This window comes from Protomyctophum bolini, assembly GCF_963924005.1.
Source record: "Protomyctophum bolini genome assembly, chromosome: 4".
NCBI classification, from domain to species: Eukaryota; Metazoa; Chordata; class Actinopteri; order Myctophiformes; family Myctophidae; genus Protomyctophum; species Protomyctophum bolini.
The window spans coordinates 43,192,338-43,211,674 of NC_137865.1; the positions used below are offsets into that span (position 1 = coordinate 43,192,338).

At 44.8% G+C, this 19,337-nt stretch overlaps 1 protein-coding gene across 1 annotated transcript; it reads right to left on the reverse strand.

Annotated features, from left to right (window-relative positions):
• Positions 1 to 640: 640 nt before the first annotated feature.
• Positions 641 to 18,521, reverse strand: ticrr (TopBP1-interacting, checkpoint, and replication regulator). The gene is made up of 22 exons (XM_080762624.1): positions 17,934 to 18,521; positions 16,732 to 17,283; positions 15,941 to 16,202; positions 15,234 to 15,472; positions 14,351 to 14,564; positions 14,110 to 14,251; positions 13,457 to 13,605; positions 12,584 to 12,781; positions 12,349 to 12,494; positions 11,947 to 12,047; positions 11,708 to 11,798; positions 11,172 to 11,254; positions 10,341 to 10,580; positions 9,119 to 9,191; positions 8,524 to 8,596; positions 8,072 to 8,206; positions 7,798 to 7,888; positions 7,627 to 7,685; positions 6,745 to 7,013; positions 3,306 to 5,550; positions 2,427 to 2,555; positions 641 to 1,267 (listed from the first exon to the last, which is right to left on the reverse strand). The coding sequence occupies exons 1-22, from the start codon at positions 18,072 to 18,074 to the stop codon at positions 1,170 to 1,172; spliced, it is 5,730 nt and encodes a 1,909-aa protein (XP_080618750.1). The 5' UTR covers positions 18,075 to 18,521; the 3' UTR covers positions 641 to 1,169.
• Positions 18,522 to 19,337: the final 816 nt, after the last annotated feature.

The window sequence follows — 19,337 nt, forward strand, 5'->3', positions numbered from 1 at the left end:
CTGCCTGACAACCTACAGCATGACTAATGACTCAGATACACAGAAACAAAATATACTCCGACCTTTGAACACCAGTTTTTGTTGATTCAGGTTTACTTTTATCAGGTGATAGCTGATAAAGCATAAAGGACACTGATTATTTCAGAACAGTTTTCTTGTACTGTACAGAGCTGCTCTGCACAGTCTGCAGGCTACATTATTTAAATAAAACAAAAACATTTTACTACCTCATATTTTTGAGCGGCGCTAGCCCCTCCTATGTCCAGCTTGAGTGTTTGTGTATCCCATCCATCAATCTTCAACCGCTTATCCGTAGTCGGGTTGTGGGGGCAACAGCAGCAGTGCTTTTTCTTTGCCCCAAAGATGAATATGTTTTGTGTGTATGTGATTGTGTGCATGCTGGTAATTGACATTACATTTTTTCAGACTCTGTAACATTCCAGGATAGTGGAAGTGTTGTCTGGCTTGAGAGACTACTTGGCCACAAATTGACAAATCTCATGATGTTTAAAAATGTCTATGACCCATAGGAACATTGTTCCATTATCCCGAAATAAATAATACCTACCAGAGGATTTATTTAAGAAACATAGTTTTTATTTACAAAAAAACTTTCACATTCTATATTTACATTATAAATCACCAGTTCTTCCCTTTTATTTAAAATAAAATTTGAGATAAAACAAGACACAAACTAAATAAATAAACAGATATATTACATAAATTACAGGAGAAAGTGGTTTGCGAAATGGCTGATTGCATTTTTGACAAAGGAGGAACTGATGGCATTTAAAATGACCACTTTCCAAGTTACAGGCACTAAACGTAGTGAGAAAATGCTTAAGTTTGGTGTGGACTTCACAGCAAAAGTAATTTGAGGTATCTCGACAGCTCTGCAACATTAAGAAATGTATAGCCGCATATTTAGACGTGGATCAACTTATTCCCGAATCCCAATCCCAAAATACATTGAGCTCTGCATGAGAAAAATGACCTTTTAGGAACACAATAACCGTGCGACAAAATATGTCTCAGATGGTGTATCAGTGTTAATTAATTATTAATTAACTGCAATTGTTTACAATAAAAATGAAAAAAAAAAGGTGGTACTTGTTTGTTTAGTGCTGTATATGCCTTGCCTTAAAAAGTAAAGTGTCAGGAGCAGTGGTTCAGTCCAAAAGTCTCTTCCTGCTGAAGGATTTCCCCGTGTTTGAATGTCTGAAGGGGGAGCGTTCTACCTCCACAGTCCTCTCACACACCACTTCATCTACAGGATTAGTGGAAAGCACATTTTTAGTCAAGTCAATTCTATATATATATATATATATATATATAATTGATATGAAGCATCGACTGAAGGTGGAAATGTACAAATATACCCAAAGAGTAACACAATAAGCACTAGAAACGAGTCAAACAACCCAGAGACTACATTTCCGGGTAGGCGGGGTGGCTGCAGCTGCCCGTCGCACAACATAAACTGACATGTTTTTTTGTTTGTTGATATTTAATGTTTCGTCGTGGTTAGTACGAGTCGAGTCACCGCCAGCTGAGCTTACAGTACGTCAACAAGGAATCTGAGGAACGCAATGTGTTGACAGCTGAGCAGCGACATTGCTTTCATATGTACTGTAGTTTCAAGGCTTTTGCGGCCAAATTAATTCAATTTTCTCCAGAAACTGGCTGTATCAAATATGAATGGACATTATTAACGACGCACAGCCACCCCCCGACAGAAAGGCTGGGATGATCAGTTCTTATATAAAGCGACCTAAAATCGGAGATTTCAATGCAAATAAAAAGTTATAGCACATTTCATACAAAGTAAACACAATTTGCTCAAATCAACCAATTTCAAGTTGCTGTCCCAATATTATATTGGCCATATTACAGGTAAATATGTCTTTTTGAGCTTGTTAGATCAGCAAACCTAGCAATGAGGCCCCATCCATCCACACACTCCAACAACAAATCAGAATAAAGCATTTGTAAACCCCATCCATCCACACACTCCAACAACCAATCAGAATAAAGCATTTGTAAATCCTCATACATCCACACACTCCAACAACAAATCAGAATAAACCATTTGTAAATCCTCATCCACAAAACAAATCACACACACAAGTATAGAATTCTTGAGCTTGTTGTGGTAGTGGCAGATATCAGGTTGCCAACTGGCTACAAGCGCCCTCTTGTGGATATAACGATGCTTTAGTTTAAATATCTCTGCTGCATATCTCCTCCCTCTTTCCTTCACTTAGTTGTAACTATCAATAAAGGCAAAAAGCCAAAAATATATATATATATATTTGACAATGTTTAACAACTAAGGGGGCACATTCATTAGACATATGTCCAATACAACCGGGTCATCCAATGCCAACCAGCCAAACAAAGACAATGTCAAAGGCCAAGTGTTTTACCTTGAAAATGGGGCCTTCTCCTGGTAGCAGAGGCTGATCTGCCCCCAAACAGCAGCGGAGACTGAGTGAGAGCGAAGATCCCACTGGCTGTCACCGTCTTCCTCCTCTTGGAGCTCGGTGGTGTCTCCACTGAACAACAGAACCATGACAAAGATTAATGGCTGCACGGATGGATAGAGACGAGATTAATGAATTTCAAAGTTTAGGCATCAGTTTAAAAACTCTATATATCAATCATTTAGCTACCGGTATATGCAGTTGCAGTGATACATGTGTTCATCATTTAAGTCAAAGGGAAATTGTGGATACAGGTAAAGCATGCAAAACTAAGTTGCCTTGAAACAAATCAAACGCCACTTAAACCATGACCAACAAGAACACATGTGATCAAACGGTCTCAGTGGCTAGTCTGGATATAGTATAATGTGTAAACTAAATTGGGGTCTACAACTATTGTCCACAACATAAGTAAATATCATTGCTGTCGAGAGGAAACCACCTAACTACATTTTTTTAGTTTATTTCTTTGCATTAATCAATGCTATTGTCAATTGGTGTTGGTTAAAAAAAAACATTGAACCAATGTAAAGTAGTAATAAGTGCTTCGGACATAACCTCTTAACTCCATTGGGCCCTCAAACTGTTTGCTAAAGCAGCTAACTCCAACACCTCTCCCCCTCTCATGCAACAGCAAATCATTGACAATATATAAAGTCACAATACCAACTTTGATGAGGCAGTATTGCTTGGTTTCTTAATTTCCTGAAAATGTTATATTTTTCTATTTCCTGAAAAATGAACATTTCTTCACAACAGCAGAGATATATTTTGGAATTATAAGTATTCCATTATTATTATTGATAAAACATCTGGTCTTACAACACTTCAGGTCTCCATCTCCTGCCATCCACCCCTGGTGATCTCTTGTCTGAGGACTAGTTCCATCAACCTGCTGCTTGGCCAGGTTCTCAATCCAGTTCATGTCCCCCTGTGGGGAAACGGGAGATGATGCATCTTCTCCTACGAGAGGCGGCCCCCTGGAGGGTCCACCCGGTACAGCAGCTCTACTGCACGAAGGCTCGTCCGCGTCCTCGTTATCCTGTAACCTCCTGACGCCGAGCTCCACCTCCTCCAGTAGCTCCTCCTCCTTGCGAGCGTGTTCCTTGCTCCCAAACCCGATGGCCTCGTGCGCTCTCTTCTTCCTGGGCCAACTGTTGAGGTTGTCCGGGTTCACCCGCCCCATGTCCTGGGGAGACGGGGTCAGGGGAACGGCGTCCGTGGGCACCGGGGGCGACGTGGTTCCGGCTGCGGTGCAGTGCCGTGTCGGGGTATAGGACTGGCAGATGTAGGTTTGGACACCTTTGCCAGGCGTGCTCTTGGCCGGAGTGAAGTGAGAGCAGAGGGACGGCGAGACACTGCCTCTGTGTTTAGAGCGCAGAGCCAACGGACTGTCCAGCTGAGAGGAACCTACCGAGGGGCTCTGGCCTCCTGATCTGGGATCACCACCGTCGGCGGCCGCAAAGGAGTTGGTGCGTTTGAATTTGAGTTTAAGTCCTGTTTTTTCCACTTGGTACATCGATGGAGTAGTCGCACCCTTCCCTCGACGAGGCGTCACTGAACTTCTCGGGGTTGAAAAGCGAGGCGAATCGGCGTAGCCCCAACGAACCGCTGCTTCCCTCTGTTGGCGGTCGGGCGTCTGTCGAAAGCCGTAGCTCCGTCCTGGGGTTACTTGAGCCGGTAGCGGGTACGATCTCGGAGACGACGCTGCTGTGAAATCAAAGACTTCGCTGGAAATGGAGGACTTCCTGGAGAAGCTGATGTTCATTTTGAGGCCCTGGGTGAGTTCAGTCTTTACAATAGCGGCATCAATGATATCCATGCTGTCGCCCTCACTTGTCTCGGTCTTCATGCTGATGTGAGAGGAGTCAAACTTCTGAGAGTCTGTGTGGGAACTGATTTCGGAGGACTGAGACGATTCAGACGAGGTTTTCTGTTGTGCCCGTGTTTCACGCTCAATGTTTTCCGTTGTTGCACGGTCGCTGGGCATAGCACAGCTAGAGTCTGTGTTTGGTTTGGAGGGAGTTCGGCTCTCACTAGATTGGGACCTGGTCCTGGTCCTGTTTTTAGCACTTTGGCCAGGCCTGTTTTTCTCTGGAGTTTGTTTAAGAGTTGTACCTTTTACTTGCGTCAATTCTGGTTTACAAGGAGACACTATATTTTTGACAGGTGTTCTACCAGAGCGCGTGATGATTTGATATTCAAGAACTTCGCTCATGTCTAGGCTTATGGTGTCGTGGGTGCGTGGGGAAAGGTTTAGGACAGGGCTCATGTCTAGGCTTATGGCGTTGTGGGTGCGTGGGGAAAGGTTTAGAGGCGTGGTAGAGTCAGGAATGTCCTCCTGAGAACAAACAATTGTATCAGTAGGGACGTCCTTGGCCGGGGTGGTCATCTTGTCTTGATGTCTTTTAATCAAACTATGACATGGCTTCTCTGGTGTCACCACGTTGCCTCTTGCTACTTTTTGAGGAGGCTTCAGAGGAGTTACTGGGGAACTGAAGCTATGTGCTACGTGGGAAGTTTTATCAGGGGTGTGGAAGACCTTTCTTTTGGCACCACGGTTTTTAGAAGGACTGTGAAAATTGTTTCTGGAGGCCAGTTTCAACAAGCTTGGGGAGGCCCGGGTTGAATGGACACCGGGCGACTCTGGCACTTTGAAAGCACTGTTTTCCCGGGGTCTACATTTCCGGGGGGATGGCGACCAGGTGACACTCTTTCTGGGTGTTCCCGAGCATGGACTGAGCATGGTTCCAGTGGGCGACACGTGTTCCGCCATAATGGCCTTGAGGGGCGTTTTAAGGATCCCCTTCAGTGGGGTCCTCACGGGGCTGTCTTTCAGAGGAGTACCCAGCACCAGGACCCTTCTGGTTGGGGACCGGAAGGGGCTGCCTCTCAGGGACCTCCCCGCCTGAAGAGAGCAACCCGCTACGGGGCTGCCCGACACCATGGTGCCACGGACCCTGGTGGATCCTGGGGTCCTGGGGGTCTGAGGGGTGTTGGGTGCTCTGTTCCCGTGAGCAGCTCTTCCGGTTTTACCAGGTGATTTTGTCGGGGTTTTGTTGGGAGTCTGTGGGAAAGAACAGAGAAAGGTGTTATAATTGAACAAGCTTTTATTAAATTGAAAGCATTTTACAAGCAAATTACATTTGAAATTTCTGAAATATTGGCAGATTATATCTGATTATTAGATTTTGCCAATTTGCCAACACAGCTTAACGTTGGGAAAGTTACACGACTGACCCACCCAGGTGATGGGAATAATACTAATGACCATAGTCTTACCGTGCAACATGAAAACTCCTGTCGGGCTGTCGTTAAAAGTTGATTTCTCCCTCTGTCATTTCCTCACATTTCTAGTATATTTATAGTATGACATTTTGAAGGTTTTACTTCTGAAATTATCCAGTATTTATTTATATGGAGAAATCCCATCATTTAACATGCATCTCAATGGGTGAGGACAGCTTGACCGTCTCTTCGCTGCTAACGTGCCTATTGGACAAGGACGGGTTGGGGAGGGACTTAGCGAAGGGCTAAGATTAGAGTGAGTAAAAGAAAAAAAAAGAGAAAGCCAAACCCTAAACAATTTAAAAGCCATTCATGGTCATTACTGCCTGGATCATGTAATAGCTTTTAAAGGTATAGGGAAACGGAAATGGTGGGCATTTTATTTTGACGTTTCAGACGGTTTCAGCTTGAAACACTGGCTCTGAAGTTTCTGAACCAATCAGGCGATGGGACGGTAGCTAGGGGCGGTAGCTATGCTATACGTAGGACTCATGGAGTGTGTTTGTTTACAAGTCAGATAGTCGGCCAGCTGTAACAGTTTACTGTTATGTGGCTTATTTCTACCCTATAATGTTTTCAGATACATATTTTAGCGTGATGATTAAGTTGAAACCGAGTAATACACTGTCTGGATGTCATCTTGAATGAGGATTTCTGTAATCAGTACCAGCTGTGTTGGACAGTGTTTGAGGGATGGGGAATCAAACGGGTGAGCTTCATTTTTATTGGCTTTTATCGATGTGGGCCTCGACACGTCATCACGCAGTACGTTTTCGTTTTCAGGAAGTAATTAAAATTCGATTTTATGGACCTTTGATATAAAAATACACAAAAATGAATTTGGCACCCATTGTTAGGTATGCTCATATGATGACCACGGATGTGGTCTAAAAGTGTGAAAAACATATTTTTCATTTCACTACGCCTTTAAGATTTGAAGACAAAAATAAACAAATGGGAGAACATAACACACCTCAAACACATCAGAGCTGCCAAACGACAGGAACCTCCTGCTGGCCCTGCTGGGGCAGGAGGATGTGGAGGGGCGACCAGGGGACTGAGCGGCTCCGAAGAGGATGCGGTGAGGAGAGTGGACGGCCCGGGGGTTGACCGCGCCGCTGACGGACAGCTGGGACGAGGACAAGGCTTTGTCCAGGTTACGGGAACGAGGCTGGGAGCTGGAGTAGAAGACGCTGGAATTCCTCCTGGCAAACGACTTGATCCTCGGGCTCCTCCTCAGCTCTGGGTAGAAAAGGTAACGTCAAGGGTCAATCGGTGGGCCACAACTGGGACTGCTCTAGCCCATTTTGACCCGAGATCAGATTCTAAAAATGTCTTCTACATCCTGACAGTTTTCTGAAAAAGCTATGTTTCTATGTCAGTGGTTCTTTGATTTTTCCAAAAATAGCAGACCTACAAGCTCTTATGAGCTTGTAGATCTGCTATTTTTCAATAACTAAAGCATAACATAATAATGCTAACACCAAAAGAGGTTTCCGCCCAAAATGGGCTAGAAGACATGTCAAACGGTTTTCTTTACCCATTCTGACCGGGAACCCGTTTTGGTGTTAGCATCATGTTATGCTTTAGCTATTGAAAAATAGCAGATCTACAAGCTCATAGCGCGCCACCGAGTGGCGCGCTACGAGCTTGTAGGTCTGCTATTTTTGAAAAATCGAAGAGCGACTGACATTTTTTTAGAATCTGATCTCAGGTCAGAATGGGTTCATCAGACCAGTGTGTGTCCAGTGGAAACCTCGTATTAATCTGATCTCAGGTCAGAATGGGTTAATTTCTTCATTTGGAGAAACACTTGACTGCTTTTACATACAGTATGCCATCAATGCAAGTATACCATCTAAAGGCTTCACTGGTGACTCCTCCACTATGCAGTCATCCTCTGGGGCAGACCTCCTGTAAACAAGCACAGACAAACGGTGCTTAGTTAGGGCCCAATGTCCACCTCGATGTGTCATTTAGTGTAATCCTTCTTGTTTAAGGTTCCCGTGGCCCTGTTATTCAGTACCTTCCCATTCTCTGTCTGTACAGTAGACGGCTGGACACCTGCTTGTGATGGGGCGTTTCACACACTTTCTTTGTCAGGAGCGCGTGTGGTCCTGAAAAGCCACAAGCCAGGGTGGAAAGATTTGATTAATTTTGAATTTCTAATTGTATGTCTTTTATGTGGACCCCAGGAAGACTAGCTAGTTGCCATGGCACCAGCTAATGGGGATCCTTAATACAATCTAATCAAAGCCTATGGGTTAGTCATTTAAAGCCAGATGTCACGTCGTCATTACCTTCAGACTCCCGACCGCGTTTGCGGTCGAGTCCTTCCACAGCAGACACAGACTGACTCCTGGGCAGCTTGGAGCGCTTGGACCTTGGAGAGGTCTTCTCCTGGTTGAACAGGTTCCTCCTCACCTTGGTCACCTCTGGAGGGCAGTCATCACATCATCAATACTGACTATAATCCATTTCTTTGCCTGTAAATTCTGGAATTCTAGCTTTTACATCACATGGAATCATTGTGATTGAGATGAATCCTAGTGTCCCTACTCTGGGCATGTCATAATAGGCGAACATTCAGCGAAAATAACATTAGGTGAAAATAGCAGAACTGCAAGCCGTGAGCTTGTAGATCGGCGGAAGAATGAATGAATTAATATGTGGCAGTTAGTGCGTTAAGCTAGGTGAAACCTGCCAGACAGACAGTTACCCCTCTTGATTCTAAGCGGACATAATACTGTACCTTGTGCTGCTTGTTTCTGAGGTGGTGGCTCTGCAACTGGTTTCTCCACTGGGACACCCGGTTTAGCTTTGCTCTGTGGGGTAAGACAATAAGTCATAGTGTAAGGCACTCTGAAAAATTACTGTTCATGAAGAATACAATTATAACCCGAATGAATTGAAACAAGTGGCTAGTAAATGCCCAAATTAAAGTAGAATGTACTACATACTGTAGGGCATAACAATGACCACAGAAATGTATAATTGATTGATTATATTCTAGTAACATCTAGAGAATGGCACTTTGATAAGTTTAAGCTTACATAAGCTAAGGTACATAATCCTGGTGAATTTAATGCATGCAATTATTCTGCACAATCGCATCAAAATACAATCATGGTGAAATTAAGAGTTTTCGTGATGCAACGAACGACTCTAAATAGAATCGCTATAAAGTCAGAGATTACATTATGGCCCTGCTAAGTGCATTTTGTTTGTCACAATACATTTGTCAAAAAGCCATTTTAAGTAAATAAATATATTGTACCAGACCAGTGTGGTCATAAAATATCAGAGAGCAGTCTATAGGCATGAGTTATGTGTCCTATTCAGCTTACAGTTTTGGTGGCCTTTCTCTGTGGGATCTCTATTTGGGCAGTCATACTGCGATGTCGAGTCAGCATGCCACTTCTGAAACATAAAGTTAATACAAATATAAAATGGAAGACTGCAAATATAGAAATATGCACTTTGTTACTTTCCACCACTGATAGCAACTTAGCAAGTATAGCTTTTAACTACAATTTACAATTTAGGCATTTAGCAGACGCATGGGAATACATCACATAAAAGCATTTATCATGAAACATGCGTAAGCTAAGAAAGAAACAGTGGAATATCTATATAATGAAACTATACATATAAACTATACATATATACTACTATGCTATACATATGTACTATGGCGTGCTATGACTATATACAATGCAATTCTAGTGCTGTCTACATAACATGCTATAAATCTGTATCAAATGCTATCCAAGTCTACAGAAATGCTATCTAAGGGGGTAGGGTAAGTGCTATGGGCCATGATGGAGTCTGAAAAGGTGGGTTTTCAGACTACGGCAGAAGATTGGGAGTGATGCTGCAGTTCTGACTGCAATGGGAAGTGCATTCCACAGTTTTGGAGCCAGTTTTGGAGACATCAACTAGTGTTGATGTCTCAATCAATCCCACCAGAACACACCCCTGACCCTTCCCACCAGAACACACCCCTGACCCTTCCCACCAGAACACACCCCTGACCCTTCCCACCAGAACACACCCCTGACCCTTCCCACCAGAACACACCCCTGACCCTTCCCACCAGAACACACCCCTGACCCTTCCCACCAGAACACACCCCTGACCCTTCCCACCAGAACACACCCCTGACCCTTCCCACCAGAACACACCCCTGACCCTTCCCACCAGAACACACCCCTGACCTTCCCACCAGAACACACCCCTGACCCTTCCCACCAGAACACACCCCTGACCCTTCCCACCAGAACACACCCCTGACCCTTCCCACCAGAACACACCCCTGACCCTTCCCACCAGAACACACCCCTGACCCTTCCCACCAGAACACACCCCTGACCCTTCCCACCAGAACACACCCCTGACCCTTCCCACCAGAACACACCCCTGACCCTTCCCACCAGAACACACCCCTGACCCTTCCCACCAGAACACACCCCTGACCCTTCCCACCAGAACACACCCCTGACCCTTCCCACCAGAACACACCCCTGACCCTTCCCACCAGAACACACCCCTGACCCGTCCCCTCCTCACCTCCTCTTGCCGGGGGAGCGCTTCCTCAGGTCTTGCAGCCCATCCCCAGCATCTGAGGCTCTTCCGTCTCCCATGGTGGTGGAGACGGACGGAGACATGGTGGAAGGAGACAAGCTGTCCTTGTTAAGAGACTCGTCGCTGAAGAAGTCCGAAGGCAATGCGGCCAGCAGGGCATCAGGCAGCTGGCTGCCCAGGCTCTGGTAGATGTCAGCCAACAGCCTGGGGATGCTCGTCAAAAACCTGACAGGACATGGGAGTGTTTAGAATGTATGGGATGCAGATGGCCTAGCGGTTAAGGCACAACCACATATAGGCACTCTAAAGCCGCCTGACAGAATGCAGCAGGTTGGATTCCCGAGCCCGACAACCTTTGCTGCGTCTCCCTTCACTCTGCACTACTATTATCCAAAATAAAAAGGCAGAAAAATCCTACAAGTACTACAATCTCAACTAGAAAAACATGCTCCTCTGAGCACAGGTCTCCACCAGGGCAGGTTACGAGGTAGCTTCTTGTGTGCCAGCAATGTTTCACGGCAGTCGGTCAGTTTTGTTCACAACAGGCGTAAAACACAGCTTCTTCTGTCCACGGCTGTCGGCTCAAGTCTGTCCATGCTGAGAGAGTGTGTGCGCAGTTTCACACCGATTGGGCCAACGGTGCCGGAGATTTAGCGGAACACAGACGGACGGACAAATACACACACAAGGACAGACCGAGGGGCGAAAACATAGTCTCGGCTACGCCTTCAGCATGGTGGAGACAATTAAGAGTCTGGACTTTCGTTTTAATCGTGTCTGATGAGCCACATTGACAGCCAGATAAAAGTCACTTACCTAGGAAGTAGCTCATCCTGCAGGAACTTTGTGAGACAGACCGGGTCTTTGGTTAGAGAGATCATCCTCAACATATCAGCAGCCTAAGCAGCAGAAACACAAGTTTAATTTAGTTTCATTAGTAACTTAAAAATCAATTTTAAGGTATCAAAACCTTCAACACAACTATTTGCCTCGATGGGTCAGGTCATTATGCTCTTAATTAGTTGAAGGGCATTTTAATGGAGCGCTGAATGCATTTAGGAAAAACAAAAGGTCATCATAAAATGTGTCAGAAAATAATCTGTTCTGCAATGAAAGGCCACTTTCTGTTAAAAGATCACAACTGTGTGAACTGAGTGCCTCTCTCTCTCATTAGCAGGCAAAAGTGCAGCACTATCTCTCTCTCTCTCTCTCTGTTTCTGCCACAACAGTGCCACTTTTGCCCCTACTGGTACTCTGAACATAGTAACAGTCACATAGTTTAGGACGGACATTGCTGTTCCTTGGAGTGGTTGCACCACTCAAAAACAAACAAAAACATCTGTGCATCCTACCTCCTCCACCATCTCTTCTGTAGCTGATGCATCACTCTGTCCTGGAGAGAGTCTACACAACTCCAACCTCAGCACCGCCTGTAGCTTGCACCTAGGACACACACACACACACACACACACACACACACACACACACACCTAATTAACTGCAGATAATAATCGGATCATCTACAGATTAATTTATTATGAGAATAATCGCTACTTGCACCCCTACCCTACAACATGTTACAAAAACTCACTCTCTGACTTTGCCTTCAGGATCAGAGGCAGCGCCATAGAACTGCCTGATGGATTTAGCGGACTTGAGAAGATGCTGCTGGACAAACTGAAAGGTCTTTACCTGTAAAGCGCAAGAGAAAACACATGTGTCATATACAGAAACATCCATTATTCTGTGGATAATTCAATAATTCTAAAAAACAGAAGGTTTTTGACTTACAGAATGTACTGTAAATGACTACTAAATGTTATATACATTTTAAGACTGTTGGCACATAATTGTATAATTGTACACAATAAATCAGAGGATATTACTTTATCTTCATTCTGGCTTTATTTTAAGTCTTTACATCAGTACCATATGCCTAAATATTTATTTGTAAGAAATGGGGAGAGGCGACTAAAGATCTTATTTGTCTCACTGCCTGGTCTGTCTTCGGTGTGATGAAGGATCTGACTGCAGCCAGGAAGTTCTGGGTTTCATTGAGGACGCACAAATCCCTCTCCATTACGGTCTTCTCATAACTGGACTTCAGATGAGCCACCAGCTCTGTCTCACTGCTGAAGACTGATGGAGGGACATAAACATGGTTAAATGTTCAAATTAGAACCACTTTTAGTAATATTACTATTAGGCTACGACCATCAACCACTCACTCTGATGGCTGCTGGCTCCTCCAGATTTGGTCTTGTCACCAGAGCATCTCTTCCCGGGCTTGTCGTGGCCCTGCTGTTCGGTCTCCTCCTGGTCTAGTTCGCGCTGGGCCTTGACATTGAGTCGGGCTACATTCAGCATCTGCAGGGAGCGACTCATCGTCTTCATCTTCTGCTTCACAGGCGTGCGCTGGGCCCCACCTACAGGCAGAATGAGACAAGGAACAGAAAAGGTAGACGACGCGGGTGACCTCATGCTAAACCACAACAATAATCTGTTCGTTAATTTGAGGAATCAGTGAGTTTGAGTTTGCAAAGTCAGTCAGTGAGATAGTGAGTTCACTGGTGGGTTAGGGAGTTTGAAGAACATCTGAATGTTATCAGGATTTTGGGAGCTGCTACTTTAACAGAATGTTCACCTCCAGAATAGGGACACGAGAGGTTAAACGTCCTAAACCCAAACCTAAAACCTTAGTCTGCCCATAACCTTAACCCCAACCATTATATACCCTAACGTTTGTTATGTGGAATGTCCACTTCTCCTGGTTAATTTCAGCATTTCCTCAAAGTGATGTGGTTATTATCACCTGTGTGTACTGTGTATTGTTAGAACCGATATCAAAACCAGCTGGAAAAGTGTACCAGCAGGTAGGTAACGTAAATGAAAACTAGTTCTCAATTTACTTAACCGGGTTAAATTGAGGGGGAAACTAATTGTCTCTAGGTGAGTAGAGTTTATTTGTATTCGTTACTAATACTAAACTAACAGATAATTTCCCTCTTTGTTTGGTGTCCATCTAAAAAAAAACCCACTGTGCCCAAATATGTGAAAATATGCAAGATGACAAAGAGATTGCAGAGGTGCAGCATTCTTACGTTTCTTCTTCGTTGTGTTGTTTCCAGGGCCCTGCGAGGCCTGGTAGAGTTCAGCCAGGCTGCTGACGAGCTCCTGTTGCAAAGCAGACAACTCCTCTCCCTGGGTCTCCTCTACTGCTCTGGGATGCTCTGGTACAGCATTCAACAGTCTATAGAGAGAACGAGAGAGAGAGACACACACACAGTCAGACAAAGTCAAAGTTAAAGTCGTACGATTTGTCACACACGTTACCACAGTGAAATTTGTGTTCCGCAGTTCGGGAGCAACGGACTGTGTGACCCTTTCTTTCCCTAATGCAGGGGTCCCATTAGGGCCTAATGGGACTGATTGTGGGTAGCTACTGGGACGTAAGTCGATACTTGATCACCCCGGCTGGGTCACCTGTGAGGGGTTATGATGTTCGAGAGACCCGAAACCCCGATGACCTTGGGGATACATCACTGAGGATACGTCCCAGGTGCATCCAAGCGATGTATTTTTTAGTTCTTAGTGGTAATCAATGCAAATAATACGGAATTCAATTAGAAGCAAATCATATCAGAAGCAGCAGTAGTGTGTGACGGCAGTGCTTCTGACAGATAGTGGTAAAGTTGGTTTCAGTAGCATCAATAATGGCAGTGAGAGAGGAATAGTGCAGTATATACAGCCATACCTCATCGACTCCATTAGATGGGAGCTGACTCCTGACTGGTCAGATTGAGGGAACCAGCTCTCCGTTAGGCTCGTCATCACTGGGCCGGAGTGTCTAAGCTCCTGTTGAGCCCATTCTGGGACTTGGTGCTCCATCGGCTGGACTGAGGAGCAAAAAAACAACTGAAAGTCACCCTTACTGGTCGAATTTGCTCCAGAGCAAACTGCAAATCCTGTTTTTTACTGTTCTATTGGTTCCTCACCCTCCTCGTTTTCAGTGTCTACATCCTGCTCCATGACCACAGACAGGACACTGCTGACCACGTCTGGTAGGTCGGAGAACGTGTCGCCATCGGCCGTCAAGGGCAGGCTATGGTGGGCAGCGTCAGGTTGGAAGACGGAGAGCAGAGCGTTGAAGGGAGACAGAGGAGAGAGTATGGCAGAGCACAGCACACCACTGTCATTCACCTCAGCAAACTGGAAAGAAACAAGAGGGGACAGAACAGAAGGGCTTTATTACAGACAGCACGGATTGTGAGGAAAAATATGTTTGTAATCATTATAATTTAGACAACCTAAGAACATGGCTGAGAGTATGATGGGTATAATGGTGCATTTATATAGCGCCTTTTATCCAAGGCGCTTTACAGAGCTTGTGCATCACATTCACCCATTCAGACACACATTCATACACTGATGGTGGCGGAAACCATGCAAGGCACAAACCAGCACATCAGGAGCAATTTAGGGGTTCAGTGTATTGCTCAAGGACACTTCGACACTAACTCTGGGGGAGCCCGGGTTCGAACTGGCAACCTTGCGAACTGGCATCCAGCCACTCTACCCCTGAGCCACCGCCGCCCCTGGTATAGGCAAAAGGTGCACAGCACACCGGTCCGTGGTTCAAATCCCAGCTCCTCCTGTCTACATGTCGAAGTGTCTTTGGGCAAGACACTGAACAACACATTGCCTCCACCTTCAATGACTCGGTCGGTGTGTGAATGTAGGAAGTGAGGACACTGGCGTCGACTGTTCGCCGCTTCACCTCCCAATGTATAAATGAATGAACCATTGTAAAGTGCTTTGAGCACTTGGAAAAGCTCTATAAAAATGCCATTCATTATTATTAACGGTTCTGCAGCTTACCATGTGCAGATCAAGTGTGGTGAGCTCCATTAGGAGTTGCTGAAGGGCTGTTCGGCCCGGGTCCTCGCTGCTACCGGGACACTGGAGGATCCAGGACTCTGAAAAGGTCTTTGTTGGTGATGACGGGGCTCTCCAACCCTGGACAACCCCTTTCAGAGACACCTCCATCGGCTGAGGGAGGAGCTTCTGCCAGCAAGACACTGGCTCTACAGATACACTGCAGGTCTGGGTGGTGTTGCCTGGGTTTGGGGAGAAGGTATGCAAGCATTGTGCTTAGTTTATGAAATGATAAAAAGGTAGAGGTACTACCGTACTACACATGTGTGTAGCTCTACACACAGAAACGCATAAAACGAGCAATTGTGGGAAATTATGATTTTTATGGAAAACGGTATTTAGGTAAAGGAATTACTTTATTGTCAGACAACGTTTTAGATCTCACAGGAGTGTCATCAGGTCAGTATAATAGGTCTATAATAATTACTGACCTGACGAAGATCCTGTGAGATCGAAACGTTGTCTGACAATAAAGTAATTCCTACTTAGGTAATTAATTTACCTAATGCTGTGCGAGCCCCTACTCCTTCCATGTAATACGTGCCTTATTGGCCCGGCCAGCACCTACTGTCGATGTGCATGCATTACTAGGTATGCTCTGAAAAGGTTTTTTACTCAACACCTCCCAACCAATAACCAATGCAACCCACCTTGCCCCCAAATCAGAACACCTCCCAGGACAGGAAACGCCAGTCGGTAGAGCCGTTCAGAAGACAGAAGATATCCGATGCTAGATTCCAGAGGGAAAGCCTCTCTCTCGGCTCCTAAATGCTGCTCCGTCATTCCAGAAGGCCTTCTCTGCCGCGTGCAGGAGAGCTGCAGCAGAGCATCCATGGGAAGCTCTCTGCCACCCAGCTGCCCCAGTACCTCCGACAGCTTCTCAGAACCAACGTGGTCCTCACACCTCAGCACCTAATTTAAATCATGTATTAGGGCAATAACATACATAATTAGGTGTTGACACTAAGGGTTGCCCACTTGCCCCTGGCAGGTAAATACATTTTGTAAAGTTTTGGAAAAGGTGAGTTTGCTTTCAAGTTGCCCGACGGGGCAAGTGCTCGTTTGTGAGGGAACGCAACGAACCGTCTATAAACACAACACAAGATATCCGTCTTAACACCTCAATGTGGCCAAAGCGCTCTGTCTTCTGGTCTGTGGAATGTAAATTAAGACTAGAGCACTGTTTAACAACATGAGTTTTGTTTCCTTGATCATAAATCTATTTCAATGATATAAAACAATCAGTTAAGGTTCAGTTCCTCAATCATTCAAGTCAGTTTTACTGTGACACACACACACACACACGCACACACACACTGAGCGGCACTAGTAAGTAATACTGTACCAGGCATTGTTAAACCTTTATATTTTAGTTTAAATTAAATATAACTCAACTCTAAGGATTACGACTGATTCTTAAAAGGACCTTGGATCTTTTTACCTGTAGGTAGGAGCTGGTGTCCACCCAGTGCAGGACCACCCGTCGTTGGACCAACATGTCATGAAGCCCCCTGGACACAATCTGATCGGACACGTCCGCGTGCGCCATGTCTTGGACGCTAGTAGATGTGTATTCTCCGAGTTGTGCTCTCGAACGAGGACACTCCGACAGAACAAACAACACATTTCTCCCACCACCATCAGCTGAAGTGTCATCCTCTTGCGAGGAGCTGACGACAGCTCTGATCCCGACTGCCCGGATCGACTTCCTCGGTCTCAGGGACAGTTTGGTCGGAGAAGTGATGTCAGGTCTGTCCCACTGGAAGTCCAAAAGGGCCTCTTTCAGCGCATTCTGGACCGAGGAGGACGGGCTGGGCTGCAGTTTTCGCCGAGTGGTAGAGCACGATGCCTTGCCCTGCATGTCCAATTTGGCGTCGTATTCCATCTCAAAGTCCTCAAAGGTCTTGTGCCGAAATTCCTTGAAGTCGGAGCCCCGGGACAGGTTGCCACTGCGGGCGGACTTGGACTGGAAAAACTTGTAGCCCCAGCGTACCTTGTCAATTCAATTCAAAAGAGCTTTATTGGCATGAGAAAACATACGTTTACATTGCCAAAATATAGTAAAAACTAAAAACAGTTAAGAGGGGGTACAGCATTTTGTAAACAGAGCTGTGTAACATACATGCTATGTTATACAGGGTATCAAGCTTCATTTTTGTAACACTTTGGGCCAAATAGCAGCACTTTTTCTCAAGACTATTAAAATATTATTAAAAAGTTAAACTCACACCCGTGTGAAGTGAGGGGCGCTAAATATATTAAAGTCTAACTCATGTTGATTATGTCATGTAATGGTGATGTAAAACAAACTGTGCCAAGTGCCAACACAAACATTAAATGCCATTAACAATAAAGAGACAATATGACGAGAGACAATATGACGTTTTTAAAACAAACATTGAACTAAAGACAAACATTAAACCTAGCGCCCCTCAAACAAACTCAGATTTAAGATGTGTTTTAAAGGTAGCAGCTTTGTTTACATGTGCAGTGGGTCTAGTGGTTAGCCCCCTTCGAGGCCCTAGTTTACCTTTTCTGTATTTGGGACGTCGCCGATATCCCAAATCCAGAAAAGGTTAAACTAGGGTCGCGAAAGGGGCTAGTAGTCTAGCCGTGGTATACTTGGTACTATAATATACAGACCTTGTCGAAGCCATACTTGTAGCCGAAATGCAGCAGGATCCGCAGGATCCCTCGTTTCAGTGGGGTTGTTGTGGCTGTTGTTTCGGCATCGCAACCACCACCGTCCAGATCAATGACAAAAACCAAGTTGTGCAGAGCCATAATAATAATAGCTCACTGGCCGTTGATCCATTAATCCATTTACAACAACAGGTCGCAGTTACTCCAAAATACAAGACCTGACTGACTGCCAGCATTCATTCAACGTGTCTAAATAAAGCCTAGTCTAGAAGATGAACCCGAAAACATACTAGAAATCTCGGCTGGACGTTGGATTAAATTAGATGTCGCCCAACATGTCTGAACTCTGAACTGTGAACAGTTGGTGGAGGAAAGTAACGTTACCCAACTTGTCTGGAGTTAGCTGTTATTGCTAACTATAGGCTAAAGCTAACTACAGTACTAGGTAGAAGAATGCACACTATTTTATTTCAAGCGTCATTCAGTCCAGCGCTGAAGATACGTAAACATACACGCGCAACTACAAATACCGACATGTAGTTTGTTTGTTTGTTTGTTACACAGAAGGTTGGGAAGTTTGTTTTTAAAGTTCTACAATAACATCCGCCATTTTCCTCTTCTTGCTCCTTGACTCTTCGCGCTCCTCGCACGCGAACCCACCCCTCGCCGTGATTGGCCCCATGGCACCGCACCGAACGCGCTGCCATTGGCCCAAAGGAGACGGATGCTTGTTTGTTATTTGCCAACGTGTCCTCTAAACTTGTGATTGGCCGAACGAAGTGTCATTTATCCTTTTAGGACAACGTGAGTGGAGGAGGATCTGAAGTGCATTTAAACCTCAAGAAATCAGAAATTAACAGTGGTTTAAAGTAACTATTAAAGTACATTTACTCAAGTACTGTAACTGTACTGTAGTGTACTATACATACATCTTGGAACCAAATGTTGTACCGTACTCTACTAGACTACTACATTCATTTGAAAACTTTAGTTTACTGATCATTTTGAAATGTATGGAAATAATGGATGCATAGTGCTTTTTGAAAATACTTCCCATTCCTTCCTATTAGGCACATTCCATTGAGCTGGCTGGACAGGTGCTGCCACAGTCCTTGCCCTTGCTGGAACTTGAAGCAATTACTGCAAGCACACCACATTTCACTCAAGGACTGTGAATTTCACCCGATTGAATACATTTCAAGTAGTGCACATAGGCTACTGTACATTTTAAGAATATTTGGCTAGTTGTACTTTATTTTGTTATTTGGATTTAAAAGGACTTTATACTTTTTCTAATTCACATTTAGAAGAAAATATGGCCTAGAACTTCCTAATTCAGAAGTAATTTAGCTGTGGAGAGAATGTGGTACACTTTGAAATGTAAAGCCTGCATGGCAACTGCAA

Bases quoted from the DNA above. Each gene is read 5' to 3' on its own strand.
- ticrr (XM_080762624.1), bottom strand. From the start codon at position 18,074: ATGGCTCTGCACAACTTGGTTTTTGTCATTGATCTGGACGGTGGTGGT. The intron at 14,252-14,350 runs GTGAGGAACCAA...TTTGCTCCTCAG, and splicing joins AGACACTGAAAACGAGGAGG to TCCAGCCGATGGAGCACCAA. The intron at 8,597-9,118 runs GTAAGCTGAATA...CTTACCCCACAG, and splicing joins AGAGAAAGGCCACCAAAACT to AGCAAAGCTAAACCGGGTGT.